Genomic DNA, 15529 nt, shown 5'->3' with positions numbered 1-15529 from the left:
CGGGAAAACTGTTAGCGAAATAGAGTCAACTCGACCAAGAGTCATGCACATATAAAACGTGCGTAGAATTTTGATTCGAAAATCACAAAAATCTCTCGAGACTTTGCGTCGAGGTTTTCGTAAATAATTTTAAGGGTTGAATTATACTCGTTTATACAAGCTAATATTTAAATTGATTTACCATCGAAAATATTTTAGGAAGACACTGGGTTGGACTTTCGAATTTTGCTACGAAGCTGCATCGATATTATATATAATATAATAATTATACCCGTCGTTAGCGAGCAGATTGTTCTTCCGTTGATCATCTTGCTTGCGTCATCGAGCTTGTCGTTAGAAGAAAGTTTATAACATCGTCGATCCGTGACGTACACGCGGGACGCCCACGTGTTTTCACCAATCGGCGACCGTAGAAAGGGAGAAAGAGGCTCGTAAATGCAAGGAGTTGCAAAAGTTTTAAAGCAGACTTTTTCCACGTTGCACTTTCTCATGCATTTCAAATGCGCCGCCGCCGTTCCGCGCGAAGAGAAGTTTTATCAGTCCGTGAATTTTCTTATTTGCATCGCCGCGTACGCACGGAAAATTTCCTGGTTTGGAGAGTAAATAGCAATCGTCGTGGAGCGAGAAAAGATTTTTCCTTCGCCTGGAAAGTGGAACACACCGGATCGCGACTCGCGTGCCTGTATCGCCGGAGAAAATTGTTTTTTTGTTTTTTTCGCCGGTCGTTTTTCCTTAACCTGTTTAGCGCCGGTGCCCCAGTTTATCGTCAATAAAGTTTATTCAAGCGACCGGTGGTTTTTGAAATATCCAGAAAGGTTGCATCCTTCGATAGGACTCATTTTTTCAATATTTTTTGTTTTAACGGTATAAAGCAATTAGTGTCACGCACACGTGACGTTGGACTCGTAAGAAATCGAAGCGTCACGCATAGATACGTGACACGATAGCAAATGTGTTCAAATTCGAAACGCAAGTTTTAATTTTTCATAAAATAATACGAGCTATTTGATTCCTGCGAAATTTCAAAAGCTCTAAAAAAGTATCTTTAACATCCTAAGTTTATTTTTGCAAAACGAAGTACCCCAAATTCGTTAATATTTCTGTTAATGTAATGAAGTGTCTTCTTTCGATTATTGCATTTTTTGAAGTCTCTGAGGAGTGAGAAATTCGAAACGTAACTTTGAATTCAAACTACTTGATTCCTGCGAAATTTCAACAATTGAGAAAAAGGTATCTCTAACATTCTCAATTTATTTTTGTAAAACAAAGTTCCCTGAATTCGTAAATATTTCTGTTAACGTAATGAAATGTTTTCTTTCGATTATTGCATTTTTTTTAAGTCTCTGAGGAGTTGGAAATTTGAAACGTAACTGAATTTTTAAAAAATAATACAAAATATTTGACTCCTGTGAAATTCCAAAAACTGAAACGAAGTATCTCTAACATTCTGAATTTATTTTTGCAAAACGAAGTACCCCAAATTCGTAAATATTTCTGTTAATGTAATGAAGTGTCTTCTTTCGATTATTGCATTTTTTGAAGTCTCTGAGGAGTGGGAAATTCGAAACGTAACTTTGAATTCAAACTACTTGATTCCTGCGAAATTTCAACAATTGAGAAAAAGGTATCTCTAACATTCTCAATTTATTTTTGTAAAACAAAGTTCCCTGAATTCGTAAATATTTCTGTTAACGTAATGAAATGTTTTCTTTCGAATAATTGCATTTTTTTTAAGTCTCTGAGGAGTGGGAAATTCGAAACGTAACTTTGAATTCAAACTATTTGACTCCTACGAAATTCTAAAAAGTGAAAAAAAGCATTTCTAAGATCCTAAATTTATTTTTGCAAACTGAAGTACCCCAAATTCGTAAAAATTCCCATTGACGTAATGAAGTGTCTTCTTACGAATAATTGCATTTTTTTAAGTCTCTGGGGAGCGGGAAATTCGAAACGTAACTTTGAATTCAAACTATTTGACTCTTGCGAAATTCCAAAAACTGAAAAAAAGTATCTCTAACATTCTCAATTTATTTTTGCAAAACGAAGTACCCCAAATTCGTGAATATTCTCATTGGCGTAATGAAGTGTCTTGTTTCGATTATTGCAGTTTTTGAAATCTCTTGAGGAGTGGGAAATTCGAAATGTAACTGAATTTTTTAAAAATAATACAAACTATTTGACTTCTGCGAAATTCCAAAAACTGAAACGAAGTATCTCTAACATTCTGAATTTATTTTTGTAAAACGAAGTACCCCAAATTCGTAAAAATTCCCATTGACGTAATGAAGTGTCTTCTTTCGAATAATTGCATTTTTTGAAGTCTCTGGGGAGCGGGAAATTCGAAACGTAACTTTGAATTCAAACTATTTGACTCCTGCGAAATTCCAAAAACTGTAAAAAAGGTATCTCTAACATTCTGACTTTATTTTTGCAAAACGAAGTACCCCAAATTCGTGAATATTCCCATTGGCGTAATGAAGTGTCTTGTTTCGATTATTGCATTTTTTGAAATCTCTTGGGGCTGGCCTATAATGTGGCGTGGCTGGCAAGTAAGATGATCTACATTAGCGTCTCCCCTAAAGAGTCTGAGGAATGCGCATTGGTCGCATGCACTGGTATGCCACTGTCTCTTGGCCGAGTAGGAAGAAACTGAATGGGAGAGGCAATTTGGAAAGTCTGTGGAGCAGGGCAAAAGGAAAAGTGAGACACGGGCACGACATAACGGGTCGTATAAATCATCCGTCGGGTCGGCCAGTGGCCTTTGAGCAGTTACTATCCGCTGTTGGATGCTTTGAACAGACCGGTACTCTCTTCTCCGTGCATTCTCCTTCTCTCTCGATCGTTTACCGACTGACGATTGACCGACCGTCGACTCCTTAAGCTTGATTCACACGATCGGCCTTTACCTTTACGCCTCGACGTTGCAACAAGACTGGTCGCCCAGGATCGTGTTCAGCCGCGATTAGACGTATTTTACATAACGTTGCAAACCGACTGCAGTCACAGCTGATGAATTACTGATCGATGCAACGATCGACTGGTTGTCCTTGTTGATGTTCGATAAATATTCATAGGAAATTTTCATCCAACAGTGACGTATACAACTTATCTCTTCATCTTCTATCAAAAGGTCCAAAGTTGTTGTGGCAACAATTTTTATCAAATACCGTAGCAAAAAATATAAAAGACTTTCGGTCAAAAACGAGCATATTACCTGGAAGGGAAGTGACTCACCTTAGAAATGTTCGGTTTATGGATTGCCTCATAAATCAGTAAAATTTGGGGAGGCCTATTAACGACAAAAGCGTCACAGATGTAGTAGCTGTGTAAACAACATATTTCGCTTGAAAATTGTCATAACTTAAGAGGGGGTAACTTCGATGGGGGTGGAGCAGGTAATTATTTTACTTTGACAAGAGCTGTATTACTTTAATGAAAAATTGCAAATTTCCTTTCGCCTCTCCCGTAAAGGCTTTTCATTAGTCGACATACATTTATGTTATGCATTTAAAATGGAAATTTACATAGGAAATTAACCAGAAGGTTTAAGTTGATAACAGTTCTGCTAGTGTTGCGAAACGTCTGGCTGGGCGTAACATCACGCGCGATAACTGGTTTTTTCTCTATTTCATTAGTTGTTGACCTTCTCAAAAATTATAAATTAATTCTAATCGACGCGACGAGACAAAATAAACCTGAAATTCTTGGATCTGAACAAGATTCTTTGTTGTTTATCGAAGAAAAATAAGGATATTCTCGTATCAACATTTCATAAGGACGATAAGATAGATTCTGAAACTAGAGGAGCACTTAAACCGGAAGTTGCGTTTCTATAACGTTACAAAGCGTTTGTACAGTTAATTAATTGAAAAATCTCTATTCTGTAGAAGATTAAATATAGCTAGACACTGATAGTCTTTTTATTTGTACTTTGAATTATTGAAAAAATTACAACTCTATCGAATCGCGTTGTACATATTTAAAGACTTTGGCAATGTAGCTAAATAATTATACTTGACGTGTTAAATGTACACTATGATTAGCTCGTTTGCTCCGTAAACTTAACACTATTTGAAAGACCATTGCAAGAAACGAATACACCCGAGGCAAGGCCATAGTGCAATTATTGACTAACAAGAAAAATAAGAAAAAACAGGTTCAAACGTGATTTGTAAAAAACATGGGAGCAATTGACTATTAATGAGACGCAAATGGGTTGAGCCGAAAAATTTCTTCGGAGACATATTGGCCGCGTCGTCGAGGGAGAAGTGTTTTTGTTAGTGGCACGGTCGGAAGCTACAGGTGGGCCCCCCAACGTGCACCCCCCTGTTGCGACGGACCTGAAGTTTGCCGCTCGGTCGGGTCACGTGACCCTGCGCTTTCGAAGGGAATGCCTATGGCACGAGGAAGGGTGGGGGAGGGACAAGAGGCAGTCCCATGTCCGCTATTCCGCTAAGCTGACGGCCCACGACACGGCCGCGCCAGACGCGCCACGAGCTTCGTGAACGCACACAAAGAAGGTCACGTCGCGTTGCGTGTGCACGAACGCATATGCGCTCGCGAACGGAAAGGTGCGACCTGCGCGAGTCGAAGCCAATCGCGGTGAAATAACCGAAAAAGAAATGTGGCCGGTTACTGTTTGTTTTCTACGTTGTTCGTCGTGATACCCGTCTCGGAAGAGAGAAGAGAGCCGGAGCAAGTGCCACTAGCGTGGATAGGATGGACGCGTTGGGCATGTACCAAGTGAGTCTGGACGTACTTACTGATCTCCCGCGGCTCAAAATGGCCTTGGTTTATCGCGACGTGCTTTCCTCGTTACAAAGATTTCCCGCGGACGTTTCGCCGTCCCGTCGTACGCGATCGCGTACGATCATTGCTAGATAATTGCCGCGTGATGACAGATGTCACGATGTTTTTGTTTAGATATACATACGTACCACTATTTCTGTCTCTTTCTCGGCGTGCGTGTTCCTCTGGTCGCTCGATGCTGCATGCGTGATGTCATGTCTAGCAACCTAACCTAACTTACGAACGGAGCCTGCACCCATCACGCCCATTCCTGGTACTATTCCGTAAACGAACGCCGCTCGAAAAACCCGTGTTTTTTGTCCTACATGTTTCCCGATCCCGTTCCTTGCAGCGTCCTGCCGGCGATTGACAGATCGATGTCGATCCATGGATGATAGATCATTACACGTTGTCCTCGTAGGTTTTTTTTTTTTATATGTAATGAGAATAGCCGATCAAGCGGCGTATTGATATATTCTTTTGGACGGCACCGTGCTATTGTTTACAACCATGATTACATCGGTACATTGCGACGAAGAATGCCGTTGCTTTGTATTGCGATCGCCTAGCACGAGCAATGATGTAAACATCTTAGTTTGCATATTTGCGAACGTCGGAATAATAAACTTAATCGATGCGAAAATATTACAGTATATTGTTTTAATATTTCCTGAATAAGATTCGACTATATTTAATGACAAAAATATACAGAATAAAGAATATTTGCTAATTAAAAAAAATTATTGTTTGCACAGTTTTCTCAAGGCCTGACTGGCAGGCCAGAGCTGTACCAAAAGTCCAATAGAAGTAGTCATTCGAGTGACACAAGTTCAGCATACAGTGGTTCAGACACAATGACGTCTGTGCAAAGTTCATTGGATGCAGATGCGGATGAGGTTGATCTTTCGGGGCTTGTTGAATCCATAGTGGACAGCGACGAGGAGGAAGATCTTGCGGAGAGCATGGATGTAAGGATCATAATTTTCTGAACATTTAAATTGAACTTGAAAATTTTAAATATTAATTAATGATAATTTATTTTTTATCTTTTTTCAGAGCCTGACAGTCCGTGATCCTGTCAGAGAATGTTTAGAGAAAGATCCTATGGAAAGAACGGAAGATGACATAGAAACATTGTTAGAATTCACGCAACAATTAAAGGCCTTTACAAATATGACTCTGGCAGTAAGAAGAGCGCTGTGCGCTGTAATGGTGTTCGCTGTGGTTGAACGTGCTGGTATGGTAGTTTTAAACAATGGTGAAGAATTGGACAGTTGGAGCGTGCTTATCAATGGTGCTGTGGAAATTGACCACGGTAATGGTGAAATTGAACAACTGCACCTTGGTGATAGTTTTGGAATCTTGCCCACTATGGAAAGACTTTTACACAGAGGTATTATGAGGACAAAGTGAGTACCGTGTTTCAATATTGCTTTTCAATTAAACGAAAAAAAAAAATTTTTTTTTAATGAAAAAAATTCATTTTGGTTCCAGATGCGATGACTGCCAATTTGTATGTGTCACGCAGGCAGACTATTTTAGGATTCAACATCAAGGTGAAGAAAATACTAGGAGGCACGAAGAAAACGGTAGAGTGATTCTAGTAACAGAATTAAGGGGTGCTTTAGACGGGGGAGCGCGTAGGGGTCACGTTGTGATCCGCGGAACTCCCGAACGTTTAATGTTACAACTTATCGAAGAAAACAGTATTACCGATCCCACATATATAGAAGATTTCTTATTAACCCATCGAACATTTATCGATAGTCCTTTATTAGTTGCGAGTCAATTGTTAGAATGGTTTGACCAAGCACAAGTCAGAGACAGAGTTGCCAGAGTGGTACTTCTCTGGGTGAATAATCATTTTACGGATTTTGAAACCGATCCATCTATGATGGAGTTTTTAGAAGCATTTGAAACTGGGTTGGAAAGAGAGAAAATGCAAGGACAGCAAAGGTACGGTATAATGTAAAATTTATATCGCGGGGACTTTAATAATTAGATCGACGATTCGAATCTAAACTTATTTCAACGAATTACAGATTATTAAACATTGCATGCGAGGCAAAGGCAAGAACGCGAAATGTAACGTTAGCGAGGCCGTCTAGGGACGAGGTCCTACATTTTAGTATTTTAGGTGGTTACGAAAGGGGTTTTGGCATTTTCATTTCAAAAGTTGACAAAAAGTCAAAAGCCGAAGATGTCGGGTTGAAACGGGGCGATCAAATTTTAGAAGTAAACGGACAGAGTTTCGAGCACGTGAGTCATGTCAGAGCTCTTGAAATTTTAAGAGGATCCACTCATCTCAGTATAACTGTCAAATCAAATTTACTTGGTATGTGGCATCTTTTAGAAACAATAATTGTGTATTATATTTCTTTTATACGAGCGATAAATTACTGTTGTAGCGTTTAAAGAAATGCTTCAGATGCCAGACGATTCGCCGAGGCCACGGGCAAGAGCAAACAAACCCGAAATTTCAAGACTTCAAACAGATCCACGTGCAAGGTTGTCCACGCATGTGGACACGATTACTCCCGCAAATCCGCTAAACCCACTAGTGGGTGGTGTTCCACTGTTAATTCCCGATTCCAATGTCTCCCCATGTAAAGATGCAAAAAAGGAACATAAGGGATTTATGACGCTCGGACCGAAAAGAAGATTACAAAAAGCTCTCATGAAAATGAATATACTGCCAAAGAATACTATTAAGTAAGTAATAAAAGATATATATACACACATTTTTGAGGTTAATTTAATTAAAAGATTCGACAAAACATAACCTCTTCTATAGTGATGGTGTACATGTTGACGATCCTCTTGCGCCTCCTCACACACCACCGGGAACAGGACTTTCTCAAACCACCACTAACCTTTATCACTCCAAAAGTAATCCCGACCTCACGTCGTTATATTGTTACGATGATCTACGGGCGCCGGATTATCCTGAACACGTTTTGAAAGTTTATAAAGCTGATCAAACTTGTAAATACCTTCTTATTCACAAAGAAACAACGGCGCACGAGGTACGTACATTAAATCTTGGGAAACGATGTTGTTGTTCATGGGCGAAGAATTCTGTTTGTATGCTAATATGTTTCCGTTTAGGTGGTAATGCTTGCTCTTCAGGAGTTTGGTATAACGGAGAGCAGCTCGAACTTCTCTTTGGCTGAACTTAGCGTTGGGGAAGGAGGTATGATTAAGCAACGAAGGTTACCCGATCAGATGCAGAATCTCGCGGAAAGAATCGGCTTAAGTTCTCGATATTATTTGAAAACTAACGGCATTTCGGAGACGCTCGTGGCCGACGAACAAGCGCCGGAACTCATTCGTGAATCTCAGGTTCATTTCTTACAACTGAACGCCGTCGAAGTTGCTATTCAGCTGACCTTGCAAGATTTCAGCATATTCCGGTAAGTCGAGAACGTCGGAAATTATTTTCTGTTTTTTAGCGGGAACGAAGAATTTATTAAAATTTTATTATCAGGCAAATTGAATCCACGGAGTACGTGGACGATTTATTCGAATTGAAAAGTAGATACGGTGTGCCTATGCTCAGGCAATTTGCGGAACTAGTCAACAGAGAAATGTTTTGGGTTGTAACAGAAGTTTGTTCTGAACATAACCTCGTTCGACGTAGTAAAATAATAAAACAATTCATAAAAATAGCTCGTAAGTTCTTTATTCATTTCTAGCCATTTAAGAAAGTATCGTTTTGTACGAGGCTTTTTTAATACGTTTCCGTGTAAACAGGCCAATGCAAAGAGTGTAAAAATTTTAACTCGATGTTTGCAATCGTATCTGGTTTGGGCCATGGAGCCGTATCAAGATTACGAGCTTCGTGGGAGAAACTGCCAAGCAAATATCAGAGGTTATTTAGCGATTTGCAAGAGTTAATGGACCCTAGCCGTAACATGAGCAAGTACCGACAATTGGTGGCGTCCGAACAAACACAACCTCCCATAGTGAGCTACTTGTATTTCTCGATAAATTCTCGAACCAACCTAACACGCTGTTTAAAAATATTTTACTTCTTCAGATTCCATTTTATCCGGTAGTAAAAAAAGATTTGACGTTCATACATCTCGGTAACGATTCAAGAGTAGAGGGTTTAGTGAATTTTGAGAAGCTAAGAATGATCGCGAAGGAAGTGAGAACGTTAACGAACATGTGTTCCTCGCCTTACGATTTATCGATAATGTTAGAAAGAGGCGGTCAACCACCCAGTTCGGCCATGGTCGCGTTGAATCAAATGACCACTGGCAACCAAGGTAAGATAATTAAAATTTGCGATAACGATATGTATGATTGTTGAACGTATTATAGTTTATTTTTACTAACAGTATTACATTGTCCAGGAGGACAAACCGCAACCGTGAAAAGGCGGAAAAAGTCGACCGCTGCGCCAAATCCAAAGAAGATGTTCGAAGAAGCGCAGATGGTCAGAAGAGTGAAAGCATACCTTGCGAACATGAAAGTGATAACGGACGAGGAACGATTACACGCTCTATCCGTGGACTGTGAACCTCACGCGGGAGCTGTTGCAGTAGCCGCCGCGGTACCACTTAGTGCAAGCCGAGGAAGAAGGCATCCCTCTCCCACGCTATCGACTACGAGTAGCGCCAGCAGCACCAGTGAAGGTAGAAAGAGCATACAAGGTAAGGTTCATTAACATCGGATGACCCTGAAAGGTCGTCACAACGTATTGGCGTATTCCGTACCTCAACCTAGGAATGTTTGTTTCTTGTAAAACTCGAGAAGACGTAGAATACATTTGTATATTTTGTGACACCCCTCTGGGCTGGTTATGTACGAACCCGACTATTATCTGTCGCATAAATTATTCATAGGTCGTGTGTTAAGTAGGGCCTCCTAATTATTCCGTATTTTCAGGTACAAAGTTCGGAGCAGCGTCGCCACAGGCAGTGAGAAAAATGTTGGCGCTCTCCGACCCCCATAAAACACGTCCGTACCAACCTAAACACTGTCCACCACCACTTCCAGTACCGGGATTAGCCTTGCATTCCAGCGGACTGGAGCCTAGTCCTGGTGCACCTAGGAGAGTAGGATCTGGTAGCAGAGTTCCTATGCATGAGAGATCCCATAGCGATACTCCTTCCAGTTTACCACCACCTGTCGATCTCAGCGCTGAAAGTAGTAGCGTGACCAGCCTGAGCAATCTACAGCCGTTACGAAAAACGTTGACCAGCGGTAAGTTCGTCTATTTTCATACCGAGAAAATGGTTCGAAACGAGATGGTGTCAATCGGTACCGACACGCACGTGAATACGTAACGATGTTACTGAACAAGATTGTGTTTATTTTATGCATCGTTTGCCTCGCGCAACGGGAATCCACCCGTGGTGCTTCTTCCGTTTCATTTGGAACGTTTCTTGCGGACACGAAAATGGCGGACACATCTCGTAAAGTACCATCGTGCACCTTCATTGCTCGTGACATACACTTGGTCAGGTCTCGCAACGAGATACTCTCATTTTATGCACGCTGCACAGCCGTTTACGCAATTCATAAATGTTCCATGTTATATTTAGCTTATCCATTTTACACGCATCTTGTACGCCGATTACCGTAGCTCGCGCTTCTTTTCGATCAATATTATCGTCCCGAGTATATACCAACGGTTCTGATCCCAGGGCGAAGCACGTCTAGCTTCAATTTAGATCATTCTCCATGGGACATACGGACGCGTGAATGACATCCTCTACGGGTTCTATTAGGACTTTCGGTCTTAACGTCTGTTAATAATCTCAATAGACAAGTAGTTTCAAATTTCACGAACTGTTCCTTTACGCTTGGATCGAATAGCGATAAATCTTAGGACAGAAATTTGGACATATCGCTCCTGGGAATCTACTTTCAGCAAAGTTCATTTTCCAGGAAACGTTACTTTTATTAGGTAGAGTGACGCGTTCGTTCGTATTTTGAACACCCGTCTATAGCTTTCGATTTCTATGAACGGATCTTGTATGTTTAGAAAGTAATAGTTTGCTAATTAAGTTTTCTAAAATAATCTTACGATCCAAGAGGAGCGCGAAAGAAAATTTTAAACGTAGAAGAACGTGGGTAACTAAATTTTTTATTAATATTTAAATAGAGCTTAATAAATGGCTTTATTTTTAACTTATAGTAAAAAATATTATACAAATGGGATTCAAAGAATTAAAATAGTTCAATCCGCCTCAGTTAATCGAAAGAAGCGTAATAAATATTTTTATAAAAGAATCCGAACGAACGTATCGCTGAGCCCGTATGCAATTAAAATTACTTCCCCGACAGGCTGACACGAAATTTATGGCTTCTCCGCTAGAAGTAGCTAATAGTCGCTTACAGAAGGATCTCTGGGTAGGCGTGGATCGAAAACGAACGCTGTGCGAGCGGGAAGTAAATCGCGCGACGGAGTCGAGTTTTGGCGGCTCTAGTTGGCTCCAACTGTTAGCGAGAGAGAAAGAGAGAGAAAGTGAGAGAGAGCTAACCGGGGATTGCAATGTCCTAACGAGAAACTCGACCACTAATCTGATTAGATGATTAGCAGTTGGCAGGCGCAACAGGGCGAAAACTGGGCTAGAATGTGTAGTGATAGAAGTGTCTTGGGGACGTGTGCGTAGGTTCGGTGACGAGCAGTGACAGTGGTCACAGTACACAGCTGGACAGCCACAGCGGAAGCAGCGTGGAAGCCGGTGGCAGTCCACCGCCACCTCAAAGACGGCACTCCGCCATGCAAGGTACGTAACGATCTAGAGAAAAAAACAACCAAAAACCAAAGAAATCCACAAGCTCGTGCTCAAATACCTATTCTTCTTCCCGTTGCCCGCTCCGTAGACCGTAGACTAGAAGAGTAGAAGAAAAAAAAAAAAAAAAAAAAAAAAATTTAAGAATCTGGAGTGGTCCAGCAGACGAAGTTGTTTTGTGCAAAGAACGAATTCGTTTTTGTGCTTTCGTTCCGTAGAGACTGTTTTCGCATAGACCCGAAACGACGAGACGCCGTGTTTATTCTGTCGAATGTGTCGAACACTGCACAACGAAAGTAACTGCGTGAACTCGTTTCGTCTAAAGAGTTTGGGGGTGTTTAAACGAGTCTCTGCTTGTAACCGCGTGATCGTAAAAACCGTTGATATTCGAGAGGATCTGTTCAGTAGTGTGTGACATTGATCTTTGGTAGACAATAAACGAGAATGATTCATTGGAAAAGAGTGTGATATTTGTTGTACGCCTATCGATCGAGTATTCCTTGAAAGAACTGTCACACCTGTTTCCGATTTTCTTTTGGTTTATATATATATATAATTTTTTTGTTTTTATTTTTTTACCGATTATAGTCGCAGTCCGTTTTTCCCTGAATCATTCACTTCGCGCGTATCCCGATTCTAACGTTGACAATTGTATACGTATGTCCCATGGCCACTCATCTTCGTTCTCTCGTCTATGGTAGTTGAAAATCCCCGTGGAACTTGCGCTGCGTGACGCGCTCACTTTATCGTTCACGGTATTTTATTTATGATCGTTCAGCCGTGCGTTGATAACGTAGGTAAACGTGCTTATAGCCGCTTTTATCACGGAGTTCCAGTTGCTTTAGTACATTTTATCGCTTAAAGCTTCTTACAGAGACTCGCTTCTTTACGCAAGGGGCACTTCATGCATACGCATATATATATACAATATATATATATATATATATATACATACCACATTTCGATCCAATTCCCGCGATCTCTTTGCACTCGCGGCACTCACTCTAGGAATTCTTCCTTCTTGGCAGAGAACTCGAGTCCGATACGAGAAGATATTTTTTTTTTTTTTATTTTATCGCGTCCCCCGCGACGATTTCGTACGTACCGGGCCCGGGACCGTCACGTTACGGTCCAAAACATTGTACATTTTGTAAAGAAACATTTCGTATGTGGCCTGTGTGTGGTGCAGGGTCTGTTTTGAGAGGTGGTGCACCTCCGTTCCCCCACGCGGTAGCAGTGTTACCTCCGCTTCCTGCCAACCACAACCAGAATCACAACCACAATCATCATCATCACCACCACCACCAACATTATTACGATCATCACCATCACCAACCCCAAAATCCTCAAGGTGAGTCCGCGACTGTCTTGCCTGTCTTGAGTTTCTCTCCTTGCAACTGGGCTGACATCTTTTCGTAGAACTGTTTCTACTGTGATCGCGTTGCTTCCGGGGCCTTGGCATGACTTGGACGATCTACTTGGTGATGGGGCAGGTGTTTAATCCTTTTGGTGTTCGTCGACGCGTTTAGTTAGAGGGATTTTGTTGATTTATTTTTACTAGTATTTTATAGTCCATATGAAGGCCTATTGTCGCTCTTTCATAATGGCGACTTTTGCTACAGAATAATTTACTGTTTAATTCAGTGATCACCTCAGCTGGTGAACAACACTTTCTCGATATCCTGTGATACAATAGTGCATAATAATGTACACGAAACAGACTAGACCAAATTGTGTCACCTCGGTATACTTAGAAAATTTCGGCACCAAAAGGGTTCGAGCGTGAGTCAGTAGTCATACTAATCCCGAATGTCGCGTAGAAGGGACGAGTAGGTTGGTCGTAAGTCTAATCTTCACCGGAAGCAACGTTTCTGGGTTGAGGCATCGGTTGATAATTGTATGCATCGGCTTACGCTTGTACACGAAATCGCTTGCTCGACGAAGAGTTTACGCGTGCACGCTATAATAACAATATCACGTGAGTATCGTTGCCTGCTGCGTGTGTTTTCGTGTGCCTGCCGTTCGAGGTGTGTTGCATCGTGTGTTCTGTCGTGTATCGTCGACGGTGTACACCCTCAGGATTAACCGGCGAGAACCGAGGCTTCTTTTCAGGGCATATTAACAGGTTCTCTGTGCTTTCCTTTCCTTGGGGGCTGATCTAGCGGTGAATAACGAGCGTTGTACGGTTTCCTCTTAAACCCGTTCGTCGTCTCGAGCGCGCCGAACGAGCACGAGGCTTCGCTACCAGAGGCAGACCGATCTGTCGAATCGAACATTCGCTGGTCGCGTTTCTTCGGTATCGATTCTCGCGTCGCGCTCGTTCGGAATCGCTTAACGGCGGTGGATTACACGGTCGTCCGGATATGGGGGAGAGAGCATTGTTGAAGAGCAGAAAGGCGTGGGTGTGAGAGATCGAGAGAAAGAGAGTCGAGGGTTTTCAGGTACCGGGGGATTAGGAGTAGGCGTGGGTCTCGGAGTACCGGCGGGACTTCTTCCCCAAGGAGCTGGCGCGACGATAATGACGACGATGACGACGATGACTACCATGACGTCGATGACGACGATGCGTCCAGGAGTCGGTAGCGCGCAGTGCCGTCAACCGCCTGCGTACAAAGTCGCCGCACAGATGGCGAGGTTGCACAGGCTAGGCCGTGCTCACAGCCACGAGGGTGTTACCTACAGGACCGAGCACGAAGATGGTACAAAGCAAACAAATCGCTACGTACATACAGTCTCTAACTCACGTTTCTATATTCGTCTCTTTATCGAATTTTTAATCGTCCACGAGGCTTGCGTTTCCCTACCGCTGTCAGTGATGGGAGCGATACACAAGAGTCGTCTAGCTATTGCATGGAGAAAGAAAGATTAGTACTGGGGAGGAATTACGAGTCTCATTTGGGGCTGAACGCTTTAGGGCTGCGACTAACAAGGGGGACGATACGGCTCATACAGCCCCCGGATTTTGGAACTCTTAAGTATAGGTCGATTGTTAAAAAGTTCTCCAGGGACCACATTTTTAGAAACAATATACTTCACTATAGTATCTATATTCACAAATAATTCTAGACTGAAAAGTAGAATGTTTAATCAGATCTTCAAGAACCCTTAAGTCATGGCAATTTTGATGCCCTTCATGTTCTCTTCGACGTGTGCTATAATTAAATTTGATGTAAACGATGACTCAAATTACACATAGTATTTAATTCTTAGCCTTGATATGAAATATACATACCTTACCATTTTAGAATTAAAAATATACATAATTAAAATACAACAGAAGAAAAGATTGTTTTAAAAGTGGAGCATAATTTAGAAGTCGTGTCATCCCCTTGTAAGCAAAAATCATTTAATATGAACCAAATTATATCTACTGATGGGTACCACATTTCCCTTAACCTGGGACTAATCTTTTTTTCCTCATTACTATAATCAGCAATAGTATACAGATCATTTAAGAATATTTGAACTGATAATTAACGTGGAGACAATTTAGTAGAATCAATTATATTAGCTCGAAAAAAAAGAAAACTTAAATGTTTTAAAGTACTTTGGTACACAAAAACCAGATTTCATATTACCAAACATTTATGAAATAGTACCCATACAATTATTATTTCACTTTTGAGTAAGCACCGAAGAATTGAGTTTTATTATCATCGACAAATATCGTGTAAATCCCATCACTGATTATGGATAGTGCACGGAGAAAAATGTTATTCGCATTTTTTGATTTTGTCAGCATCTCTCGCTTATTAATCGCGCGATATCGATGAATATTTTTGGCGCATTTTCGCTTTGCCTTCTCAGACGTGTGCAAAATAGTGTTTTACAAAAATTTTTAAGTCTAGAATCAAATTAAACTTAAAGTTATCGTGAAAATCTAGTGTTTTAGCATCAGTTTTCAGTTCTGTAACATGCATCGATTTAGCTAGTTTTTATATTTAGTATATCATTTTTAGAGTGCAGTATAGATTAAAGCATAACACGTTAAT

General features: G+C 41.1%; 1 protein-coding gene across 1 annotated transcript in view; it reads left to right on the top strand.

Annotated features, from left to right (window-relative positions):
- LOC122395020 (rap guanine nucleotide exchange factor 6-like) overlaps nt 1-15529 on the top strand; it is a 256702-nt gene that overhangs the window by 235437 nt on the left and 5736 nt on the right. Inside the window, 13 exon segments of the mRNA XM_043392297.1 lie at nt 5544-5756; nt 5845-6197; nt 6283-6744; nt 6831-7123; nt 7197-7500; nt 7583-7814; nt 7897-8201; nt 8276-8460; nt 8542-8753; nt 8828-9446; nt 9682-9999; nt 11415-11531; nt 13979-14236. Coding sequence (XP_043248232.1) covers nt 5544-5756; nt 5845-6197; nt 6283-6744; nt 6831-7123; nt 7197-7500; nt 7583-7814; nt 7897-8201; nt 8276-8460; nt 8542-8753; nt 8828-9446; nt 9682-9999; nt 11415-11531; nt 13979-14236 — 3871 coding nt within the window.

Source organism: Colletes gigas, unplaced genomic scaffold (assembly GCF_013123115.1).
Source record: "Colletes gigas isolate AHSC1104 unplaced genomic scaffold, ASM1312311v1 Colletes_gigas_Sc00001, whole genome shotgun sequence".
Lineage (NCBI taxonomy): Eukaryota > Metazoa > Arthropoda > Insecta > Hymenoptera > Colletidae > Colletes > Colletes gigas.
This window is presented reverse-complemented; position numbering and strand designations above follow the sequence as displayed.